Raw genomic sequence first — 20,494 nt, forward strand, 5'->3', positions numbered from 1 at the left:
GCTCAAAGCAATAAGACAAAGAAAAAGAAGGAAGCGATGCAGTGTTTGCATCCCCATTGAATCGTCGCGGCATGGAGCCATCTTTCAAAGTTTGTTTCTTTCTCCTCTCTGAGCTGCAACCTTATCGTGGTAGAGGAGTTTGCGTGTCCCAATGATCCTAGGAGCTATGTTGTCCGGGGGCATAAAGCCCCCTGGTAGGGTCTCCCAAGGCAAACAGGTTCTAGGTGAGGGATCAGACAAAGAGCAGCTCAAAGACCTTTATGAAGAAGAAAAATCATGGACCCAGATTTCCCTCGCCCGGACGCGGGTCACCGGGGCCCCCCTCTGGAGCCAGGTCCGGAGGTGGGGCACGATGGCGAGCGCCTGGTGGCCGGGCCTGTACCCATGGGGCCCGGCCGGGCACAGCCCGAAGAGGCAACGTGGGTCACCCCTCCAATGGGCTCACCACCCATAGCAGGGGCCATAGAGGTCGGGTGCATTGTGAGCTGGGCGACAGCCGAAGGCAGGGCACTTGGCGGTCCGATCCTCGGCTACAGAAGCTAGCTCTTGGGACGTGGAACGTCACGTCACCGGGGGGGAAAGAGCCTGAGCTAGTGCGCGAAGTCGAGAAATTCCGGCTGGATATAGTCGGACTCACTTCGACGCACAGCAAGGGCTCTGGAACCACTTCTCTCGAGAGGGATTGGACCCTCTTCCACTCTGGCGTTGCCGGCAGTGAGAGGCGACGGGCTGGGGTGGCAATTCTTGTTTCCCCCCGGCTCAAAGCCTGTACGTTGGAGTTCAACCCGGTGGACGAAAGGGTAGCCTCCCTCCGCCTTCGGGTGGGGGGACGGGTCCTGACTGTTGTTTGTGCTTATGCACCAAACAGCAGTTCAGAGTACCCACCCTTTTTGGGAGCACTCGAGGGAGTACTGGAAAGTGCTCCCCCGGGTGATTCCCTTGTCCTACTGGGAGACTTCAACCCTCATGTTGGCAACGACAGTGAAACCTGGAGAGGCGTGATTGGGAAGAATGGCCGCCCGGATCTGAACCCGAGTGGTGTTTTGTTATTGGACAATTTTTTGCTCGTCACAGTTTGTCCATAACAAACACCATGTTCAAACATAAGGGTGTCCATATGTGCACTTGGCACCAGGACACCCTAGGCCGCAGTTCCATGATCGACTTTGTAGTTGTGTCATCGGATTTGCGGCCTCATGTTTTGGACACTCGGGTGAAGAGAGGGGCGGAGCTTTCTACCGATCACCACCTGGTGGTGAGTTGGCTGCGATGGTGGGGGAGGATGCCGGACAGACCTGGGAGGCCCAAACGCATTGTGAGGGTCTGCTGGGAACGTCTGGCAGAGTCTCCTGTCAGACAAAGTTTCAATTCCCACCTCCGGAAGAACTTTGAACATGTCACGAGGGAGGTGCTGGACATTGAGTCCGAGTGGACCATGTTCCGCACCTCTATTGTCGAGGCGGCAGATCGGAGCTGTGGCCGCAAGGTAGTTGGTGCCTGTCGGGGCGGGAATCCTAAAACCTCTTGGTGGACACCAGCGGTGAGGGATGCCGTCAAGCTGAAGAAGGAGTCCTATCGGGTCCTTTTGGCTCATAGGACTCCGGAGGCAGTGGACAGGTACCGACAGGCCAAGCGGTGTGCAGCTTCAGCGGTCGCGGAGGCAAAAACTCGGACATGGGAGGAGTTCGGGGAAGCCATGGAAAACGACTTCCGGACGGCTTCGAAGCGATTCTGGACCACCGTCCGCTGCCTCAGGAAGGGGAAGCAGTGCACTATCAACACCGTGTATGGTGTGGATGGTGTTCTGCTGACCTCAACTGCGGATGTTGTGGATAGGTGGAAGGAATACTTCGAAGACCTCCTCAATCCCACCAACACGTCTTCCTATGAGGAAGCAATGCCTGGGGAATCTGTGGTGGACTCTCCTATTTCTGGGGCTGAGGTCGCTGAGGTAGTTAAAAAGCTCCTCGGTGGCAAGGCCCCAGGGGTGGACGAGATCCGCCCGGAGTTCCTTAAGGCTCTGGATGCTGTGGGGCTGTCTTGGTTGACAAGACTTTGCAGCATCGCGTGGACATCGGGGGCGGTACCTCTGGATTGGCAGACCGGGGTGGTGGTTCCTCTCTTTAAGAAGGGGGACCGGAGGGTGTGTTCCCACTATCGTGGGATCACACTCCTCAGCCTTCCCGGTAAGGTTTATTCAGGTGTACTGGAGAGGAGGCTACGTCGGATAGTCAATCCTCGGATTCAGGAGGAACAGTGCGGTTTTCGTCCTGGTCGTGGAACTGTGGACCAGCTTTATACTCTCGGCAGGGTTCTTGAGGGTGCATGGGAGTTTGCCCAACCAGTCTACATGTGCTTTGTGGACTTGGAGAAGGCATTCGACCGTGTCCCTCGGGAAGTCCTGTGGGGAGTGCTCAGAGAGTATGGGGTATCGGACTGTCTTATTGTGGCGGTCCGTTCCCTGTACGATCAGTGCCAGAGCTTGGTCCGCATTGCCGGCAGTAAGTCGAACACATTTCCAGTGAGGGTTGGACTCCGCCAAGGCTGTCCTTTGTCACCGATTCTGTTCATAACTTTTATGGACAGAATTTCTAGGCGCAGTCAAGGCGTTGAGGGGTTCCGGTTTGGTAACCGCAGGATTAGGTCTCTGCTTTTTGCAGATGATGTGGTCCTGATGGCTTCATCTGACCGGGATCTTCAGCTCTCGCTGGATCGGTTCGCAGCCGAGTGTGAAGCGACCGGAATGAGAATCAGCACCTCCAAGTCCGAGTCCATGGTTCTCGCCCGGAAAAGGGTGGAGTGCCATCTCCGGGTTGGGGAGGAGACCCTGCCCCAAGTGGAGGAGTTCAAGTACCTAGGAGTCTTGTTTACGAGTGAGGGAAGAGTGGATCGTGAGATCGACAGGCGGATCGGTGCGGCGTCTTCAGTAATGCGGACGTTGTACCGATTCGTTGTGGTGAAGAAGGAGCTGAGCCGGAAGGCAAAGCTTTCAATTTACCGGTCGATCTACGTTCCCATCCTCACCTATGGTCATGAGCTTTGGGTCATGACCGAAAGGATAAGATCACGGGTACAAGCGGCCGAAATGAGTTTCCTCCGCCGTGTGGCGGGGCTCTCCCTTAGAGATAGGGTGAGAAGCTCTGCCATCCGGGAGGGACTCAAAGTAAAGCCGCTGCTCCTTCACATCGAGAGGAGCCAGATGAGGTGGTTCGGGCATCTGGTCAGGATGCCACCCGAACGCCTCCCTAGGGAGGTGTTTAGGGCACGTCCAACCGGTAGGAGGCCACGGGGAAGACCCAGGACACGTTGGGAAGACTATGTCTCCCGGCTGGCCTGGGAACGCCTCGGGATCCCCCGGGAAGAGCTAGACGAAGTGGCTGGGGAGAGGGAAGTCTGGGTTTCCCTGCTTAGGCTGTTGCCCCCGCGACCCGACCTCGGATAAGCGGAAGATGATGGATGGATGGATGTGGAATAGATCTGCATATACTCAACATTTTGAATCAATTTAGAAGCCATGTGTATGTTATATATGGGTGAAGAAACATAAAAAGCAAAACAAATGTTTAATAAAAAGCGTTAAGCGTCATAAATATTCGCCAAAACAGACGGTTACAAAATGAATAGTTGGCAAATGAGCAGAAAAGAGGTGAAAATAAAATGTTTTAGGAACCCATGTGAAAGTTCAGACTTCTCGCCCAGACATGGAAGTCAAACATGCGGTAAAACTTCCAGTCAAAATACGTGTCCTCTTCTTTCTTAATCTTCTACACACAATAATTGGGTTCAGAGAATGTTGACTTTGATTGCACAAAATCCTTGAAATTGCCTCAAATGCACTAATACTGAGAACGTGGAAGCTGTGTTTACTTACAAGAAAGTGCAACGTCCTGACATTATCTCCGCATGCGGATCAGATTGCATTCACATTAGAAATCAAATTTCTTGTGCAATGTGAGCGGCCACTGAAAAGATCGGATTTAACAAAAAAATCTGAATTGGACATCCAACCCTGCATCACTAAGTTGGCGACACTTATTCCGCCACCGTATAGAGTAGGGGTGTCGAAACATTTTGACTTGGGGATCGCATTGGGCTAAACATTTTTTGTCCAGAAGCCAAATACATGTATATATTATATTAATATGCCCATCCATTCATCTATTTTGTTCCGCTTATCAGAGGTCAGGTCACGGGGGCAGCAGCCTAAGCAGACAAGGCCAGGCTTCCCTCTCCCCAGCCACTTCGTCCAGCTCTTCCCGGGGGATCCCGGGGCGTTCTCAGGCCAGCCGGGAGACACAGTCTTCCCAACGTGTCCTGGGTCTTCCTCATGGCCTCCTGCCGGTCGGACGTGCCCTAAACACCTCCCTAGAGAGGCGTTAGGGTGGCATCCTGACCAGATGCCCGAACCACCTCATCTAAGTCCTCTTGATGTAGAGGAGCAGCGGCTTTACCTTGAGCTCTTCCCGGATGACAGAGCTTCTCATCCTATCTCCAAGGGAGAGCCCCGCCACCCGGCGGAAGAAACTCATTTCGGCCGCTTGTACCCGTAATCTTATCCTTTCGGTCATAACCCAAAACTCATGACCATAGGTGAGGATGGAAATGTAGATTGACCGGTAAATTGAGAGCTTTGCCTTCCAACTCATTACTGAAGACGCCGCACCGATTCGCCTGTCGTACTCATGATTTGCTCTTCCCTCATTCGTGGACAAGACTCCGAGTTACTTGAACTCCTCCACGTGGGGCAGCGTCGCATCCCCAACTTGGAGATGGCACTCCCTTTTCTGGGCGAGAACCATGGACTCAGACTTGGATGTGCTGATTCTCATCCCAGTCGCTTCCCACTCGGCTGCGAACATATATTAATATGATGGCTATATAATTAATTTAATGTATGTATAATTAATATAACTGGATATTAAGATATGTAAAAGTTTGACTCGTACCTTGTTTAAATTCCTTTTAAGTTTTGTAATCAGAAATATCAACCATCTAAAATGTGCCAAACATTGATTTAAATGTTTTCCCATCATGCACTATAAATAGGTATGATTCAGAAATGTTTTATGGTATTTCTACGTTTTTCATAATATTCACAATGTTCAGTGAGCAGGTTGTTGTTTTTTGCACCATGACTAGAGAAGGTTATTTGGATTGTGTCATACAAGTATATTCTGTGCTATTATTTGCGAGTACTTTCAAGGGTCATTGATTGGATTTACTTGACATTGTCCATGAAATGGTAGGAAATTTGTAGCATGCAGAAACTACCTGGTATTTAAGATTAGGTTGAAAGCGCTCCGTGGTGCGATGCTTTAAGTTAAAGTACCAATGATTGTCACACACACACACACACACACACACACACACACACACACACACACACACTAGGTGTGGTGAAATTTGTCCTCTGCATTTGACCCATCCCCTTGTTCACCCCCTGGGAGGTGAGGGGAGCAGTGGGTAGCAGCGGCGCCATGCCCAGGAATCATTTGTGGTGATTCAACCCCAAATTCCAACCCTTGATGCTGAGCCAGGGAGGTAACAGGTCCCATTTTTATAGTCTTTAGTATGACTCGGCCGGGGTTTGAACTCACAACCTACCAATCTCAGGGCGGACACTCTAACCGCTAAGTCACTGAGTAGGTTGTTGAACCCATGACGTCTCGAGGGCCAAATTGAAGTCTGGCGGGGCCGCACTTGACCCAGTTTGGACACGCTTAGTCTCAAATTTTAACGGCCACCTATGCACATTCACAGACAGTCCCGTTATGATTATGAAATGTATTTGTGGCCTCAAATAAACAAACACTGCGTAGCTTCTTGGGTTTGTATTTGTTGAGCTTTTCCTTTTGCAGTGGTATCAAAAGACAAAAACTTTAGTTATTACAATCAAAGGAATTTTTATTGCATACAAACTGTCTGAAATGTTTTGAAATTCACACCGTGGAGCAACACATTTCACAGTCATTGCTGTTACACACAATATGCGACAGAATGCAGTCCAAATGGAGCAACTACATGTGCAACCAACAAGCATGTCGGCTGAATGTATTTACTGTACACCAGCATTTGGCACTTTGTAGGTGCTAATATGCGACCTTGCACACATACGCTAACATGTAACAAGTATCGCTAATTTATCCTAATCTTAAAAATGTGTTTAAACAAACTAGACGAGAAGGCGCCAACTCTCCTTTTAAAACCTTTAAAATAGGATGGATTCTATCATGAGTGGTTAAAAATAAGTTTGAATATAGCGTTAAATGCATGTAAACTTTGTGTTGCGGCAGAACAATTATAAGCTGAAATGTGTTTATTTGTGTCAGCGGTGAAGTCACACATACAGTACATGTAGTTATTGCACACAAAAAAACCCCTTCATTTTTCAAAAGGGAACGTTTGAAAATTAAAATAATGTGTTTCGTTGTTCCCAATAAATAACCAACTTTATTCTACACTACTTTTTTAAAAGCATTGAGAGATTCACAGTCCAATCCTGTTTGTTCTTGGGTCCCGTACGTCACAATTTGGGGTCGACTCACATTCAATCCAGTCAAAGAAGGAAAACAGGTGGTTATTCCAAACGGGCAGCAGCAATATAAGACACACACTGTACATTAAATATGAAATCTATTACCTTAGTATATATAATATACCAACAGTAGACATACGCGTCACATTAAAATCTGTGCCTGTTTCTCTGAGCCGAGAGGCAAGTCTCAAACTTCTCAGCTTTGGCATGACCGGCGCAAGACACGCTACTGTCGCCGATATGGAATGGTGCACGGGATAAGACATGGTGACTAATGCCCAGCCGCGAAATTCTCCCAAATCCTTCCCTGTTGTCAGCGTAAAAACAAAACATTGCACTTTGATGCGGTGCAATCACCATATTTCAGCAACTAACCCAGTTGGTGTGTGTGTGTATGTGTGTGTGCCAAACGTGCATTGAATCAGGAGTAACAAGCTGATGGGTGAAGGGGGTTCTGTGTCCTACACAGCGTGCTGAGGGTGTGCATGTACGTCCTGGTAGACACAGGGGAAGACCGATGAGAAATTCGATACTGTTTACTCCTGCGGGGAATAAAAAGAGAGAAAGTGTGATATTATTATTCCTTTGATTATAGATTTGTTCACTCCTAAAACACAAAATTGTAACTGCTTCTAAACACACCTCATACACACCTGGGGCCTCATTTATAAAGGTCGCTAGTGGCGCCGACTAGTGGTGAGTGTAAGGAAAGGCAAAGGGAGTTACAGACTCGAAATGTCGCAAAAGTCATGGGTAAAAAGACATCCAAGAGACCAGGGGTCGAACCTTTTTGGCTGAAAGAACCATGAAAGCCAAATATTTCAAAATGTATTTCCGTGAGAGCCATATCATATTTGTTAACACTGAATACAACTAAATGCGTGCATTTTTTAAAGTAAGACCAACATTTTTACAGTATAATAAGTCTCTAATTCTTTTTAATAACATTATTTCTCGAACAGGTGCGGTAGGAAATGGATGGATGGATTAAAATGCATGAGGATGTTTTATATTTTGAACGTTATTTTTAACATCTGGATTACCAGCGGAATTATTCATTACTTATCGTGGTAAGCAATGTCAGCTAAGATTTATCTGAGAGCCAGATGCAGTCATCAAAAGAGCCACATCTGGCTCTAGAGCCATAGGTTCCCTACCCCTGCAATAGACGGTTCCTATTTCACACGTCTACATATATTTTTTTTACACACACACACCAATCGAAATACGGACAAACATTTTTTTTACAAGACAAATCATAGTACATACAGACAACTTAAAACATGCACACACAGATCTGATTAAACACACAGATTTATATACAGGCACACATTAATTGGTTTGTAAGACAATTGGATTACACATGATACATTATACATGATGTACAAACCCCGTTTCCATATGAGTTGGGAAATTATGTTACATGTAAACATAAACTGAATACAATGATTTGCAAATCCTTTTCAACCCATATTCAGTTGAATGCACTACAAAGACAATATACTTGATGTTCAAACTCTTAATTTTTTTTTTTTTGCAAATAATAAACTTTGAATTTCATGGCTGCAGCATGTGCCAAAATAGGTGGGAAAGGGCATGTTCACCACTGTGTTACATCACCTTTTCTTTTAACAACACTCAATAAACATTTGAGAACTGAGGAAACTAATATTTGAAGCTTTGAAAGTGGAATTCTTTCCCATTCTTGTTTAATGTAGAGCTTCAGTCGTTCAAAAGTCCGGGGTCTCCGCCGTCGTATTGTACACTTCATAATGCACCACACATTTTCGATGGGAGACAGGTCTGGACTGCAGGCGGGCCAGGAAAGTTCCCGCACTCTTCTTTTAAAAAGCCACACTGTTGTAACACGTGGCTTGGCATTGTCTGCTGAAATAAGCAGGGGCGTCCATGATAACGTTGCTTGGATGACAACATATGTTGCTCCAAAACCTGCATGGACCTTTCAGCATTAATAGTGCCTTCACTGATGTGTAAGTTACCCGTGCCTTGGGCACTAATGCTCTCCCATACCATCACAGATGCTGGCTTTTGAACTTTGCGCCTTAACAATCCGAATGGTTATTTTCCTCTTTGTTCTGGAGGACACCACATCCTATGTTTCCAAATTTGAAATGTGGACTCATCAAACCACAGAACACTTTTCCACTTTGCATCAGTCCATCTTAGGTGAGCTCTGGCCCAGCGAAGCCGGCGGCGTTTCAGGGTGTTGTTGATAAAGGGGTTTGGCTTCGCATAGTAGAGTTTTAACTTGCACTTACAGATGTAGCGACCAACTGTAGTTACTGACAGTAGTTTTATGAAGTGTTCCTGAGCCCATGTGGTGATATCCTTTACACACCGATATTGGTTTTTGATGCAGTACCGCCTGAGGGATCAAAAGTCCGTAATATCATCGCTTACGTGCAGTGATTTCTTTAGATTCTCTGAACATTTGGCTGATTTTACGGATCGTAGATGGTCAAATCCCTAAATTCCTTGCAATAGCTCGTTGAGAAATGTTGTTCTAAAACTGTTTGTGAATTACTTAGCATTTCATGGAAGCCGCTTTTATACCCAATCATGGCACCCAACTGTTCCCAATTAGCCTGCACACCTGTGGGATGTTCCATATGAGTGTTTGATGAGCATTCCTTAACTTTATCAGTATTTGTTGCCACCTTTCCCAACTTCTTTGTCACGTGTTGCTGGCATCATATTCCAAAGTTAATGATTTTTTGCAAAAAAAAAAAAAGTTGATCAGATTGAACATCAAATATGTTGTCTTTGTAGCATATTCAACTGAATATGGGTTGAAAATGATTTGCAAAATCATTGTATTCCGTTTATATTTACATCTAACACAATTTCCCAACTCATATGGAAACGGGGTTTGTATGCAACAATTTGACCAAAGAACAAGAGTTTTAAATGGAGAAAAAAACCCTACAAGAATCAATTTTTGAAATAAAAACAAACAACTATTATTGATATTATTATTAATATTGTTTTTTTTCAAATATTTTAGGTTTTGCCGATATTCCGATATTGTCCAACTCTTAATTACCGATTCCGATATCAACCGATACCGATACATACAGTCGTGGAATTAACACATTATCAAGCCTAATTTTCTTGTGATGCCCCGCTGGATGCATTAAACAATGTAACAAGGTTTTCCAAAATAAATCAGCTCAAGTTATGGAAAAAAATGCCAACACGGTACTGCCATATTCATTATTGAAATCACAGAGTGCATTTTTTTTTTAACATGTCTCAAAACAGCAGCTTGGAATTTGGGACATTCTCTCCCTAAGAGAGCATGAGGTCGAGGTGGGCGGGGTCGGGGGGGGGGCGTGGTTGAGGTAGGGGGTGTATATTGTAGCATCCCGGAAGAGTTAGTGCTGCAAGGCAAGGGGTTCTGGGTATTTGTTCTGTTGTGTTTATGTTGTGTTACGGTGCGATGTTCTCCCGAAATGTGTTTGTCCATCTTGTTTGGTGTGGGTTCACAGTGTAACGCATATTTGTAGCAGTGTTAAAGTTGTTTATACGGCCACCCTCAGTGTGACCTGTATGGCTGTTGACCAAGAATGTCTTGCATTCACTTGTGTGTGTGAAAAGCCGTAGATATTATGTGATTGGGCCGGCACGCAATGGCAGTGCCTTTAAGGTTTATTGGCGCTCCGTAATCCCCCCCTACATCCGTGTGCCACTTCGTACAGCGGCGTTTTAAAAAGTCATAAATTTTACTTTTTGATACCGCTAATTACCGATAATTTCCGATATCACATTTTAAAGCATTTTTCGGCCGATAATATCGGACATCTCTAATTTATTGTATTTGTATCTTTTCAATTACTTTGTAAATTTCTACCCCAAATATTGTAAAGCTGGGATTGAGTTGGAGTTTGCTTTTTTATAGGATTGAGTACCATTCTATGATTTTTGAATTAACATTTTAAAAATATTTTTTCAAAATACTTTATTGAAGACCAGCACTGCGCGTATAAGTCATTCTGCAGCCAAAAGGAGCTTTTGTAACCTCTTTTGTAAAAGTTTTTTTATTTTAATTTGTACACCAAGTAATGTATTACGAGAATCGTGTTGAATTGAATCGTCTCCCCAAGAATCGGAATCGAAACAAATGGTCACACGTGACGTGCTCAAAGATTCCAAGAATTTTAAATAGCGACTAAGGAAATACAAACCTGGTTGTGTCACATTGTTCGGCTGTACTGTATGCCGGTCTTGGAGGCGATGTTGGACCACGGCAGCAGAGATCGCAGCAGAGACTGCGCCTGTCGATACAGCCACTGTGGGATTGAGCACGGGCTCAGGCTGGCTAAGGCTGAACCTATGTGCTGGATATAGTCGGTGAGACAGTGTGTTAAGGAATAAGGTCATTGTGATTGTGTTTCACTCTGGATCACCGAGGAAAACAACAACATCAGACATGTTCGCTGCTGCACAGAAGGTATAAAAACAGCTGTGTACAAACAAAACATTAAAAATAATACTTTACAGACACTGTAATATGATTGGTCATGTTTTTCAGTCAGTACAGATTGGTGTCTTATCGCAGCGTTGTGTATTACAAAGTCAAACGTGTTTCGTGCTGATGTTGTGGCTAGCTTGTCTCTTGTCGTAGATAGCTTTTACGGCTAATACCGCAGCACGCCGATGTATTACTACGCTAGAAGAAAAGTTCCTCAGTGTTCGCTTTTACATAAACAATGTTGCTACAGCTTGTTTATGATACAGTTTACGTAACATAAATGGTAGCATTGACGTTTTTTGAAAGCATTTTTAAGTGATTAAAAGCTAGAACTGATTGCTCCCATTAGCTGTATTGCTAGCCACCAAGAACAAGCTGATTTTTACATGTTAGAATGCAAAAAAAAAAAATAAAATAAAAAACTTGTTTTCTTGTCTCTCATAATGATTATGAACGATAGGCAAAATTAAAAAAAAAATGCACTTCCACTTTAGGAAACTAGAAAATGCAGGTTAGCTGCTGTAATGTTGGTGATTATTAGGAGTTTAGGGGAGTAACTTCACACTGTGTAATTAACTGTGTGGGGGGACCATAATCTGGTCCCCCAATTGCCAGTGGGGCGGGACTAAAAATAAATAGCGCCAGCAAAACATGATCGGTGTCTGTGAATGGCATTAAAAGAGATAAATCAACACAGGCCGATCACATACTTTTTCACAAAAATCAACACATCCTTACATAAGTTAATTCTAGACCAAAGGTGTCAAACTCAAGGCCCGGGGGGCAGATATGGCCCCCCACATCATTTTGAATGGCCCGTGAAAGCTTGGAAATAATATGCAACGATGAAGAACTTTATCTTTCTTTCTTTTTCTACTTGGACTGAAAAAAACATGTACTGCATGCAGTTCTATATCTTTTAAACTTTATCTATCTAATAATGCAACATATGTTATATTATCATTCATTCTAATAATTTTTGGGGTAAAACCATACATAAATATCTACGTAGCCTAATGATTTCAAAGCAAGTTATCCATCAAATTGTACACTGTAAACATGACAATATATATTTTTTTAAAACAGCTGGGTCTTCAGAATCTTATCATTAAAAAAAAAATGTGGTACCATTTTTACAATAAAGTAATACTGTGAAAGAAGCAACCATATTTGTCATACAAAAAAAAAACGGGCAGCTCAATCACCAGAAATTTACAGTAAATTAGAGTGTGACCATTTTAATGTAAATTTTATGGTAAAATTCTGCCATTTTTTTGACCGCAAAATCCTATTTTTTATTCGTACAGTGTAGGTAAAATATACATTCAATAATCAAATGCATAGGCAATCGTGTGACAATATCATGGAACTAAGGCTTATACATGTATGTCTCTTTTATATGTTTCTTTTATTAATGTTACAAGCGGCCGGCCCTCTGTGGCCAGCCAAAACTGTAACGTGGCCCTCAATTAAAACAAGTTTGACACCCTTGTTCTAGATGGTTCAAGTATGATAGGTTAAAATTTTGCCTAACTTGTTTAAACTTTTTCTAACATTCCACACGACAAGATAAAAGTATGAATGATTTGTGATGATATCGTATCGGGTCAATATCGGTATCCAATACTCAAGACTCAATCACTATCGTAAGTAAAAATTCATTGAAACACAGCCTCCGGCTAGCCTCTGCCCAAAATGGTGGGCATTTTATGTTTTTTTCTGTTAAAAGGCAATAGTTTGTGTGTGTAAACCAATATGGAAATCTGCTTTCCTTTTTCTGGGATTGGTGAATCATCCTTTCCGAATCATTACTACTGTTATCCCCTGTTCCGTCTGTGCATAAGCCGAAAGGAAACCGACCAAAGGATATATAATTGTCCAAGGTGGATGACCTCCGTTGATGTAGAGAACATACGTGAAGCCGTCTTTGAGAACGCCGCGTATGGTGTAGTAGTAGGGCAGGTAGTGGTGTTGCTTGAAGTCCCTGTTCTCGTAGAAGTGGATGGCAGTGTTGTTGGTGGTGAGAACGTGCAGGTATATTGCCTTGCAGTGGTCCTGAGCTGTCGTGGAGATGTGCTCCTTCAGACTGTCCAGCAGTAGGGAGCCTGCACCATGACAAGGGCAGAACGCTCAGTCACGGAAATAAGTGGGCTACAAAATGACTCTCAAAATAATAACTATGAATCTATGTTCAGCACCTATGCCGTGTTTCCTGAACTCTTTCACCACTCCCAGGCTGAGGATGTAGGCTACCTGTGTGTCCACAGGAAAACTGGAGGCAAGAATGTCTCCATCCTGACACAAACGCACAGAGACGTCACACATTAAAAATTAAAACAGATTGACATGAAGTCAATACATAATCAATACAGCGTATTAATTGAGGAACCATAGTGAGACAAGTTATTTGTATGTGCTGATGTTCAAATAATCTGCAGTAATCTATACATTCATTTGTTTGATTAATCCAATTAAACACATTTTATAGCAGTGGTGCCTAAACTACGGCCCAGGGGCCAAGTGCAACCCGCCGGCGCCTTAAATTTGGCATGCGAGACTGCACAAGTCCAATAAGCAACTTGACTTGGGCACGGCATTTTCATATCATATACAAATAGCCACCGGTCTGATAGCAATGCTGTCGCCATCTGGCCGGCAACAAAAGTAACTCAAGTCAGTGACTGTTAAATACAAACCATGCACAGCGTTTATTTATATGACCTTCCCTAGTCATGATCCAGAAAAAATAAAAAATTCCACCACTACAAAAATTCAACTAACATGGTCACCCATAACACATAAAAAAATTATCAAAATTACACCGATTTAAATTCATTACAAGTCTCTTCTACACACTTATCCATGTTTGGCACATTTTAGCTGCTTGATATTACTGATTGATTAAAAAACTTGGAGGTTGTCACAAAAGTAAACAAGGTAGGAGTGGAATTTTCACATACTCTTAATAATCCATTATAATTATTATTAATGATAATAATATTTACTCATACATATATACATATTTACACACACACATATGTATGTACAAACACACACACACACACACATATATATATATACACAGGCACAGATATACATACAAACACACACACATACATATATATATATACACACACACACACACACACACACACACATACATACATACATACATACATACATACATACATATACATCTATACATACATACATGTTTTCACATGTAAAGGGATTATTTTGTGCAGGTCCCCCGGTCAAATGTTTTAAGCCCAATAATGCGGCCCCCCCCAGTCAAAAGGTTTGGACACCCCTGTTTTATAGCCTCAACACTTCTTTTAGGGAAAATATAGAACTTCATTAATTACATTTTTTCTACAAATACACGCAACGTTGTGGAAGACAACAGCGCCTCCTTGCCACACCTGCTGGATTAAAGATGTTCTGTACTATCGCAAACTGGAGAAAATTAGGCTGACATTGAACGGTTGTTCTGTGAAGTTTCAGCAAGTATGGGGTGGTTTCCCAAAATATGTAAAAGGGACTCATCTCAAATATAACCCCAAGTGAAAAGTAGATATATGATGAGCCTTTTGTCTGCTTTTGTGTATTACGGCACCATTTTGGGGACAGTCAGGAGCGCAGCGGCTTCATGTCAATATTTCCCTCTACTTGTTTGACTAATGCATGTTTATTTTTTTATCTTAGTTTATTTAAGTTTGGTAAGTTACTTGTTTGGGGGGGAAAAAAAGAACATTTGAAATGTGTTTGATTGTATTTCTGGATTGTATATGTTGAAAATCCAATAAACAAATGTTTAAAAAGCGAAAAAGAAATACACATAATTGAAATGGCACTTTTAACATGTGTGTCACTATATCCATCTATCCATTTTGTACCACTTGTACCTTTTGGGGTCGCGGGGGGTACAGGAGCCTATCTCAGCGGCATTCGGGCGGAAGGCGGGGTACACCCTGGACAAGTCGCCACCTCATCACAGGGCCAACACAGATAGACAGACAACATTCACACTCACATTCACACACTAGGGCCAATTTAGTGTTGCTATATATTACTTTTTAAAATAAAAAATAAAAAAATAAAAAAACAAGCGTAACCTAGGTATTTAAACACATTTTTTTTGCCGACTGGTGTTGATCATATGACATCTTCAATGTACTGTTTTTGCACTTTGGCACGGTAAAAAATAACACCCGAGTACCCAATCCAGCTTTGCCTGAGCTGACTAGAGCCCTGCCACACACACTCGATTGCGGTTTAAGCAGAGCCTGTAGAGGATTTACTGAATTGTACTGCTTGGCACAAACTACTAACACACTACTTCAACGGGGCACCGTACCTCTTTATGCACTTTAGTTCGACTTTTGATCTCGGCCACGATCATTCCCGCAATGCCTCCCCTGAAGGTGGCGGCGAGAGAGAAAAACTTCTTGTTTGAGGTGATGTCCTGGTACCATGAGTCTGGGTACCTGCGGTCACAGGTCAAGACATTCCACTTAGTTTGAGAGTTTGTCAAACGTAAACATAGAATATAAGATTCATAATCGTCTTGCATAGTAAATAATAGGATTCTTACTCAATTGGGAACCAATCACCGCAGAGCAGTTTGACACTTTCTATGTCATCGTGGCACAAGAACCGTAGCTGGACTTCACTGAGAGCTGTGGGAGGCACCACGTCACTCATTCACACCTGTAGGCACCAACACATCAGAAAGATGCTGACTGAGCAGTCTGTTGATGATGCTGATAAGGTGGGACTCGTTCAAAATCAATACAAATTCTGGGGTGACGATTCGATTCAACATGATTTTCATGGTATGTTATTCAGTATACATCTACGGTACAGACCAAAAGTTTGGACACACCTTCTCATTCAATGCGTTTTCTTTATTTTCATGAAAAAATAATATGATGTCTCTCCAGTGCTGTGCCAGAATCAAGGACACCACTAAACAGGAGATGGAAAACAAAACTAAAAGCACCAGACAGGAAATAAAACAAAATACAAGAAACTAAAAGAGTATCCAATCTCTAGTGCAGGCCAGCTACTTTTCAATTGACCAAGTGGAGGGATCTACTTCATTCATATATATAATTTATATTTATTAGGGATGTCCGATAATATCAGACTGCCGATATTATCGGCCATAAATTATTTAAAATGTATTATCGGAAATTATCGGTATTGGTTTCAAAATTATCGGTATCGGTTTCAAAAAGTAACATTTATGACTTTTTAAAACGTCACTGTGTACACGGACGTAGGGAGTAGTACAGAGCGCCAATAAACGTTAAAAGCACTGCCTTTGCGTGCCGGCTAAGTCACATAATATTTACGACTTTTCACACACACAAGTAAATGCAATATATTTGGTCAACAGCCATACAGGTCACACTGAGGGTGGCCGTATAAACAACATTAACACCGTTACAAATATGCGCCACACTGTGGCGCCACACCAAACAAGAATGCCAAACACATTTTGGGAGAACATCCGCACCGTAACACAACAGAACAAATATCCAGAACCCCTTGCAGCACTAACTCTTATAGGACGCTACAATATACACCGCCGCTCCCCCCACCCCCCACCTCAACCCCACCCCCCTCTACCTCCTCATGCTCTCTCAGGTCCCATATCAACCTTAAGAAAGGCAGTGACTTCACTATAAAAGTGGGTGACATTGTTATCACCAGGAAAGATGAGATCACCTACCTAGGTTCCATTCTAGAGGCTAATCTTTCCTGTGATAAAATGGCAACCAAGGAAATGAAAGAGGTCAACCCAAGAACGAGATTCCTCTAAAGAATCTCCTCTCTGGTCAACAAAAGCACCTTGAAGATTCTAGCGGGAACTCTCATTCAACACTTTTTCGATTACGCTTGCACCTCCTGGTACCCCAGCACCTCCAAAACCCTCAAATCTACACTCCAAACATCCCAAAACAAGCTAGTCCGGTTACTTTTAGACCTCCACCCCAGATCACACCTCACTCCAACCCACTTCTGCAAAGTGGGCTGGCTCAGGGTGGAGGACAGAGTCAAACAACTTGCACTGAGCCTAGTCTATAAAATCCGCTACACCTCCCTGATACCGAAGTACATGTCAAACTACTTCCTGACCGCCATAACCACAATACCAGGCGGAGCTCCACAAACCACGTTAAACCCAGATTCCGATTTAACACTCATTCTCTTTCTATGCCACATCAATGTGGAATGCACTCCCAACAGGTATAAAAGTAAGTGCATCTCTATATTCCTTCAAAACCGCTCTAAAACAACACCTCCAGGCAAATTCAACCCGTTAATAATACCCTCCTCTATTCACATCCCATGTCCCCAGATTATAAATAACCTAATGTAAATAATCAAATGTACTTCTAATGTATATACTTGTTCTTATGTTATCTGAACTCACTATGTTCTCTGCTCGCTATACATATCCTACTAAGTAAGACCTACACTGTTTCAAGGTCCATTTCTCTGTTGATGCAATTGTTGATGACTGAAGTACTGATATCAACCAAAACTCCTCAACCCACCCCCCGGATTGTAAATAATGTATATACTATGATGATTAACTTGTGTGATGACTGTATTATGCTGATAGTATACATTTGTACCATGAATTGATTAACGTGGACCCCCATTTAAACAAGTTGAAAAACTTATTCGGGTGTTACCATTTAGTGGTCAATTGTACGGTATATGTACTGAACTGTGCAATCTACTAATAAAAGTATCAATCATTCAATCAATCAGGGAGAGCATGTCCCAAATTCCAAGCTGCTGTTTTGAGGGATGTTAAAAAAGAATTCAATAATAAATATGGCAGTGCCATGTTGGCATTTTTTTCCATAACTTGAGTTGATTTATTTTGGAAAACCTTTGTTACATTTTTTAATGCATCCCGCAGGGCATCACAACAAAATTAGGCAGAATTATGTGTTAATTCGACGACTGTCTGTTGATATCGGAACCGGTAATTAAGAGTTGGACAATATCGGAATATCGGCAAACAAGCCATTATCGGACATCTCGACTTATTAGGTAGCAACAATTCACCCAAAGCATTAGTTCTGTTTTTATATAACTTAGGACAAAAGTAGTGAAGTGAATCATATTATATAATTCGCTTATAGAGTGAAACCCAATACCTTAGTGAGATTTAAACCAGTGTGGGTGGCACTGGGAGCAGGTGGGTGAAGTGTCTTGCCCAAGGACACAACGGCAGTGACAAGGATGGCGGAAGCGGGGATCGAACCTGGAACCCTCAAGTTGCTGGCACGGCCACTCTACCAACCGAGCTATACCGCCCCAAAAGTAACAGCAGGAAGAGTTGTACGAATAGAAATAGTCGAAAAATCAAAGCACAGATTATATTGAGTAAAAAAGGGCTGTGAATTATAACACAGTTAACGTTTAGGCTGGTCATAAAGATCATATATTGTAGTTATAAACAAAACCACGACAAGTGAGCAACCCTGACTGAAATGTGTGCCTCACATTGTATTTATTATTCCACCTTGAAAATCTTAAGTTTTTGAACTTTAAACAACATAAACTATTAATATTGTGCTTTATCAGGCTAGCTGACGTTAGCTAGCAGCTGCTAACGGTTTAGCTAGGCTGATGTGTTCATACCTGATATCAACTCTCGGACCGAAGGAAAGTCAAGGAGGTTTTACGCTCGGGGCTATAAATCTATATTTGACCAAGCATAGTTTGGCACACTTTCACTTTCTGTTGTCATTACTGGCATCGAGGCTGGATCGAATCTAAACTAAAGCTAGCTTCCAGTCAAAGATCTCCGCCGGATGTTTTCTTCCTGCTTGGGGAAGCAACGCGGATGACATCACTCTAAACGTCTTATCTTTACGACAGCTCTTTTGATTACTGCCCTCTAGTGTCCACTCAACGCCACTCCTTTTAATTAACCACAACAGGGGCGTTCAAAGCCCATTTTTTTTTAACCGCAGAAATATGAAATAAAAAAAACATCCATCCATCCATCCATCCTTTTCCTACCGCTTATTCCCTTTGGGGTCGCTGGAGCCTATCTCCGCTACATTCGGGCGGAAGGTGGGGTATATGCAGGACAAGTCGCCACCTCATCGCAGATTAAAAAAAAAAAAAAAGTGTAAAATACAGCAAAAATGTAAAAAAAAGAAAAAAATCTGAAATATTTATACTGTACCACTTTTATATTGATCTGCTTAGGAAGATCGCACTAACCAAAATGATCTAAATTTCTAGGGGGGAGAGGTCGCAATGGGGACTACGAAAAATGGCATTATTGGCTCAACTTTAACACAAACATCTTAGAGTACATTAAACATATGTTTCCGACTGCAATCGAAGAACAATTTTGTCCTTAAATAAAATAATGAACGTACTAAACAACTTTTAGTAGTAAGTAAACAAACAAAGGCTCCTAATTCGTCTGCTGACTATATGCAGTAACATATTGTGTCATTTATAATTGTACTATTTTGTCAACAATATAAAGGTCAAAATTGATTATTAATCCACTTGTTCATTTACTGTTGATATCTGCTTACTTTCTCTTTTAATCTGTTCTATCTACACTTCTGTTAAAATGTAATAATCACTTATTATTCTGTTGTTGGATTCTTTACATGTGTACAGGAGGAGGAGACGGCACAGACAGTAGGGACCTCGTTTAAACACAATTTTTCCATCCATCCATCCATTCATTTTCTACCGCTTGTCCCTTTTGGGGTCATATATATATGCATATATCCATCCATTTCTACCGCTTATTCCCTTTTGGGGTCGCTGGCGCCTATCTCAGCTACAGTCGGGCGGAAGACGGGGTACACCCTGGACAAGTCGCCACCTCATTGCAGGGCCAACACAGATAGACAGACAACAGTCACACTCACATTCACACACTAGGGCCAATTTAGTGTTGCCAATCAACTTATCCCCAGGTGCATGTCTTTCGAAGTGGGAGGAAGCCGGAGTATTTGGAGGGAACCCACACATTCACGGGGAGAACATGCAAACTCCACACAGAAAGATCCCGAGCCTGGGATTGAACCCAGGACTGCAGGACCTTCGTATTGTGAGGCAGACGCACTAACCCCTCTTCCACCGTAAAGCCATATATATATATATATATATATATATATATATATATATATATATATATATATATATATATATATATATATATATATATATATATACATACATACATACATAAATCAATAAATGAAGTGAGAGACCTGGTCAAAAATGTGTGACTATGTGTAGGATTTAACTGTACCGTGTTACCTTTAGTGTTGAGCTTGGGGACGGTGTGGCGCGGTTGGGAAAGGGGCCGTGCCAGCAACCTGAGGGTTCCTGGTTCAATCCCCACCTTCTACAAACCTCGTCACGTCCTAAGGTCTTTGAGCAAGACACTTCCCTCTTGCTCC

At 42.8% G+C, this 20,494-nt stretch overlaps 1 protein-coding gene across 2 annotated transcripts; it reads right to left on the reverse strand.

Annotated features, from left to right (window-relative positions):
* Positions 1-5,878: 5,878 nt before the first annotated feature.
* Positions 5,879-18,912, reverse strand: nat15 (N-acetyltransferase 15 (GCN5-related, putative)). 2 transcript variants are annotated; one of them, XM_061884061.1, is made up of 7 exons: positions 18,696-18,912; positions 15,622-15,737; positions 15,385-15,514; positions 13,226-13,322; positions 12,898-13,132; positions 10,741-10,906; positions 5,879-7,077 (listed from the first exon to the last, which is right to left on the reverse strand). In XM_061884061.1, the coding sequence occupies exons 2-6, from the start codon at positions 15,729-15,731 to the stop codon at positions 10,750-10,752; spliced, it is 729 nt and encodes a 242-aa protein (XP_061740045.1). In that variant the 5' UTR covers positions 15,732-15,737; positions 18,696-18,912; the 3' UTR covers positions 5,879-7,077; positions 10,741-10,749. The 2 variants fall into 2 exon arrangements, with proteins under 2 accessions (XP_061740045.1, XP_061740047.1); XM_061884063.1 differs by lacking the exon at positions 18,696-18,912 and adding an exon at positions 18,209-18,364.
* Positions 18,913-20,494: the final 1,582 nt, after the last annotated feature.

This window comes from Nerophis ophidion, linkage group LG23, assembly GCF_033978795.1.
Source record: "Nerophis ophidion isolate RoL-2023_Sa linkage group LG23, RoL_Noph_v1.0, whole genome shotgun sequence".
Lineage (NCBI taxonomy): Eukaryota > Metazoa > Chordata > Actinopteri > Syngnathiformes > Syngnathidae > Nerophis > Nerophis ophidion.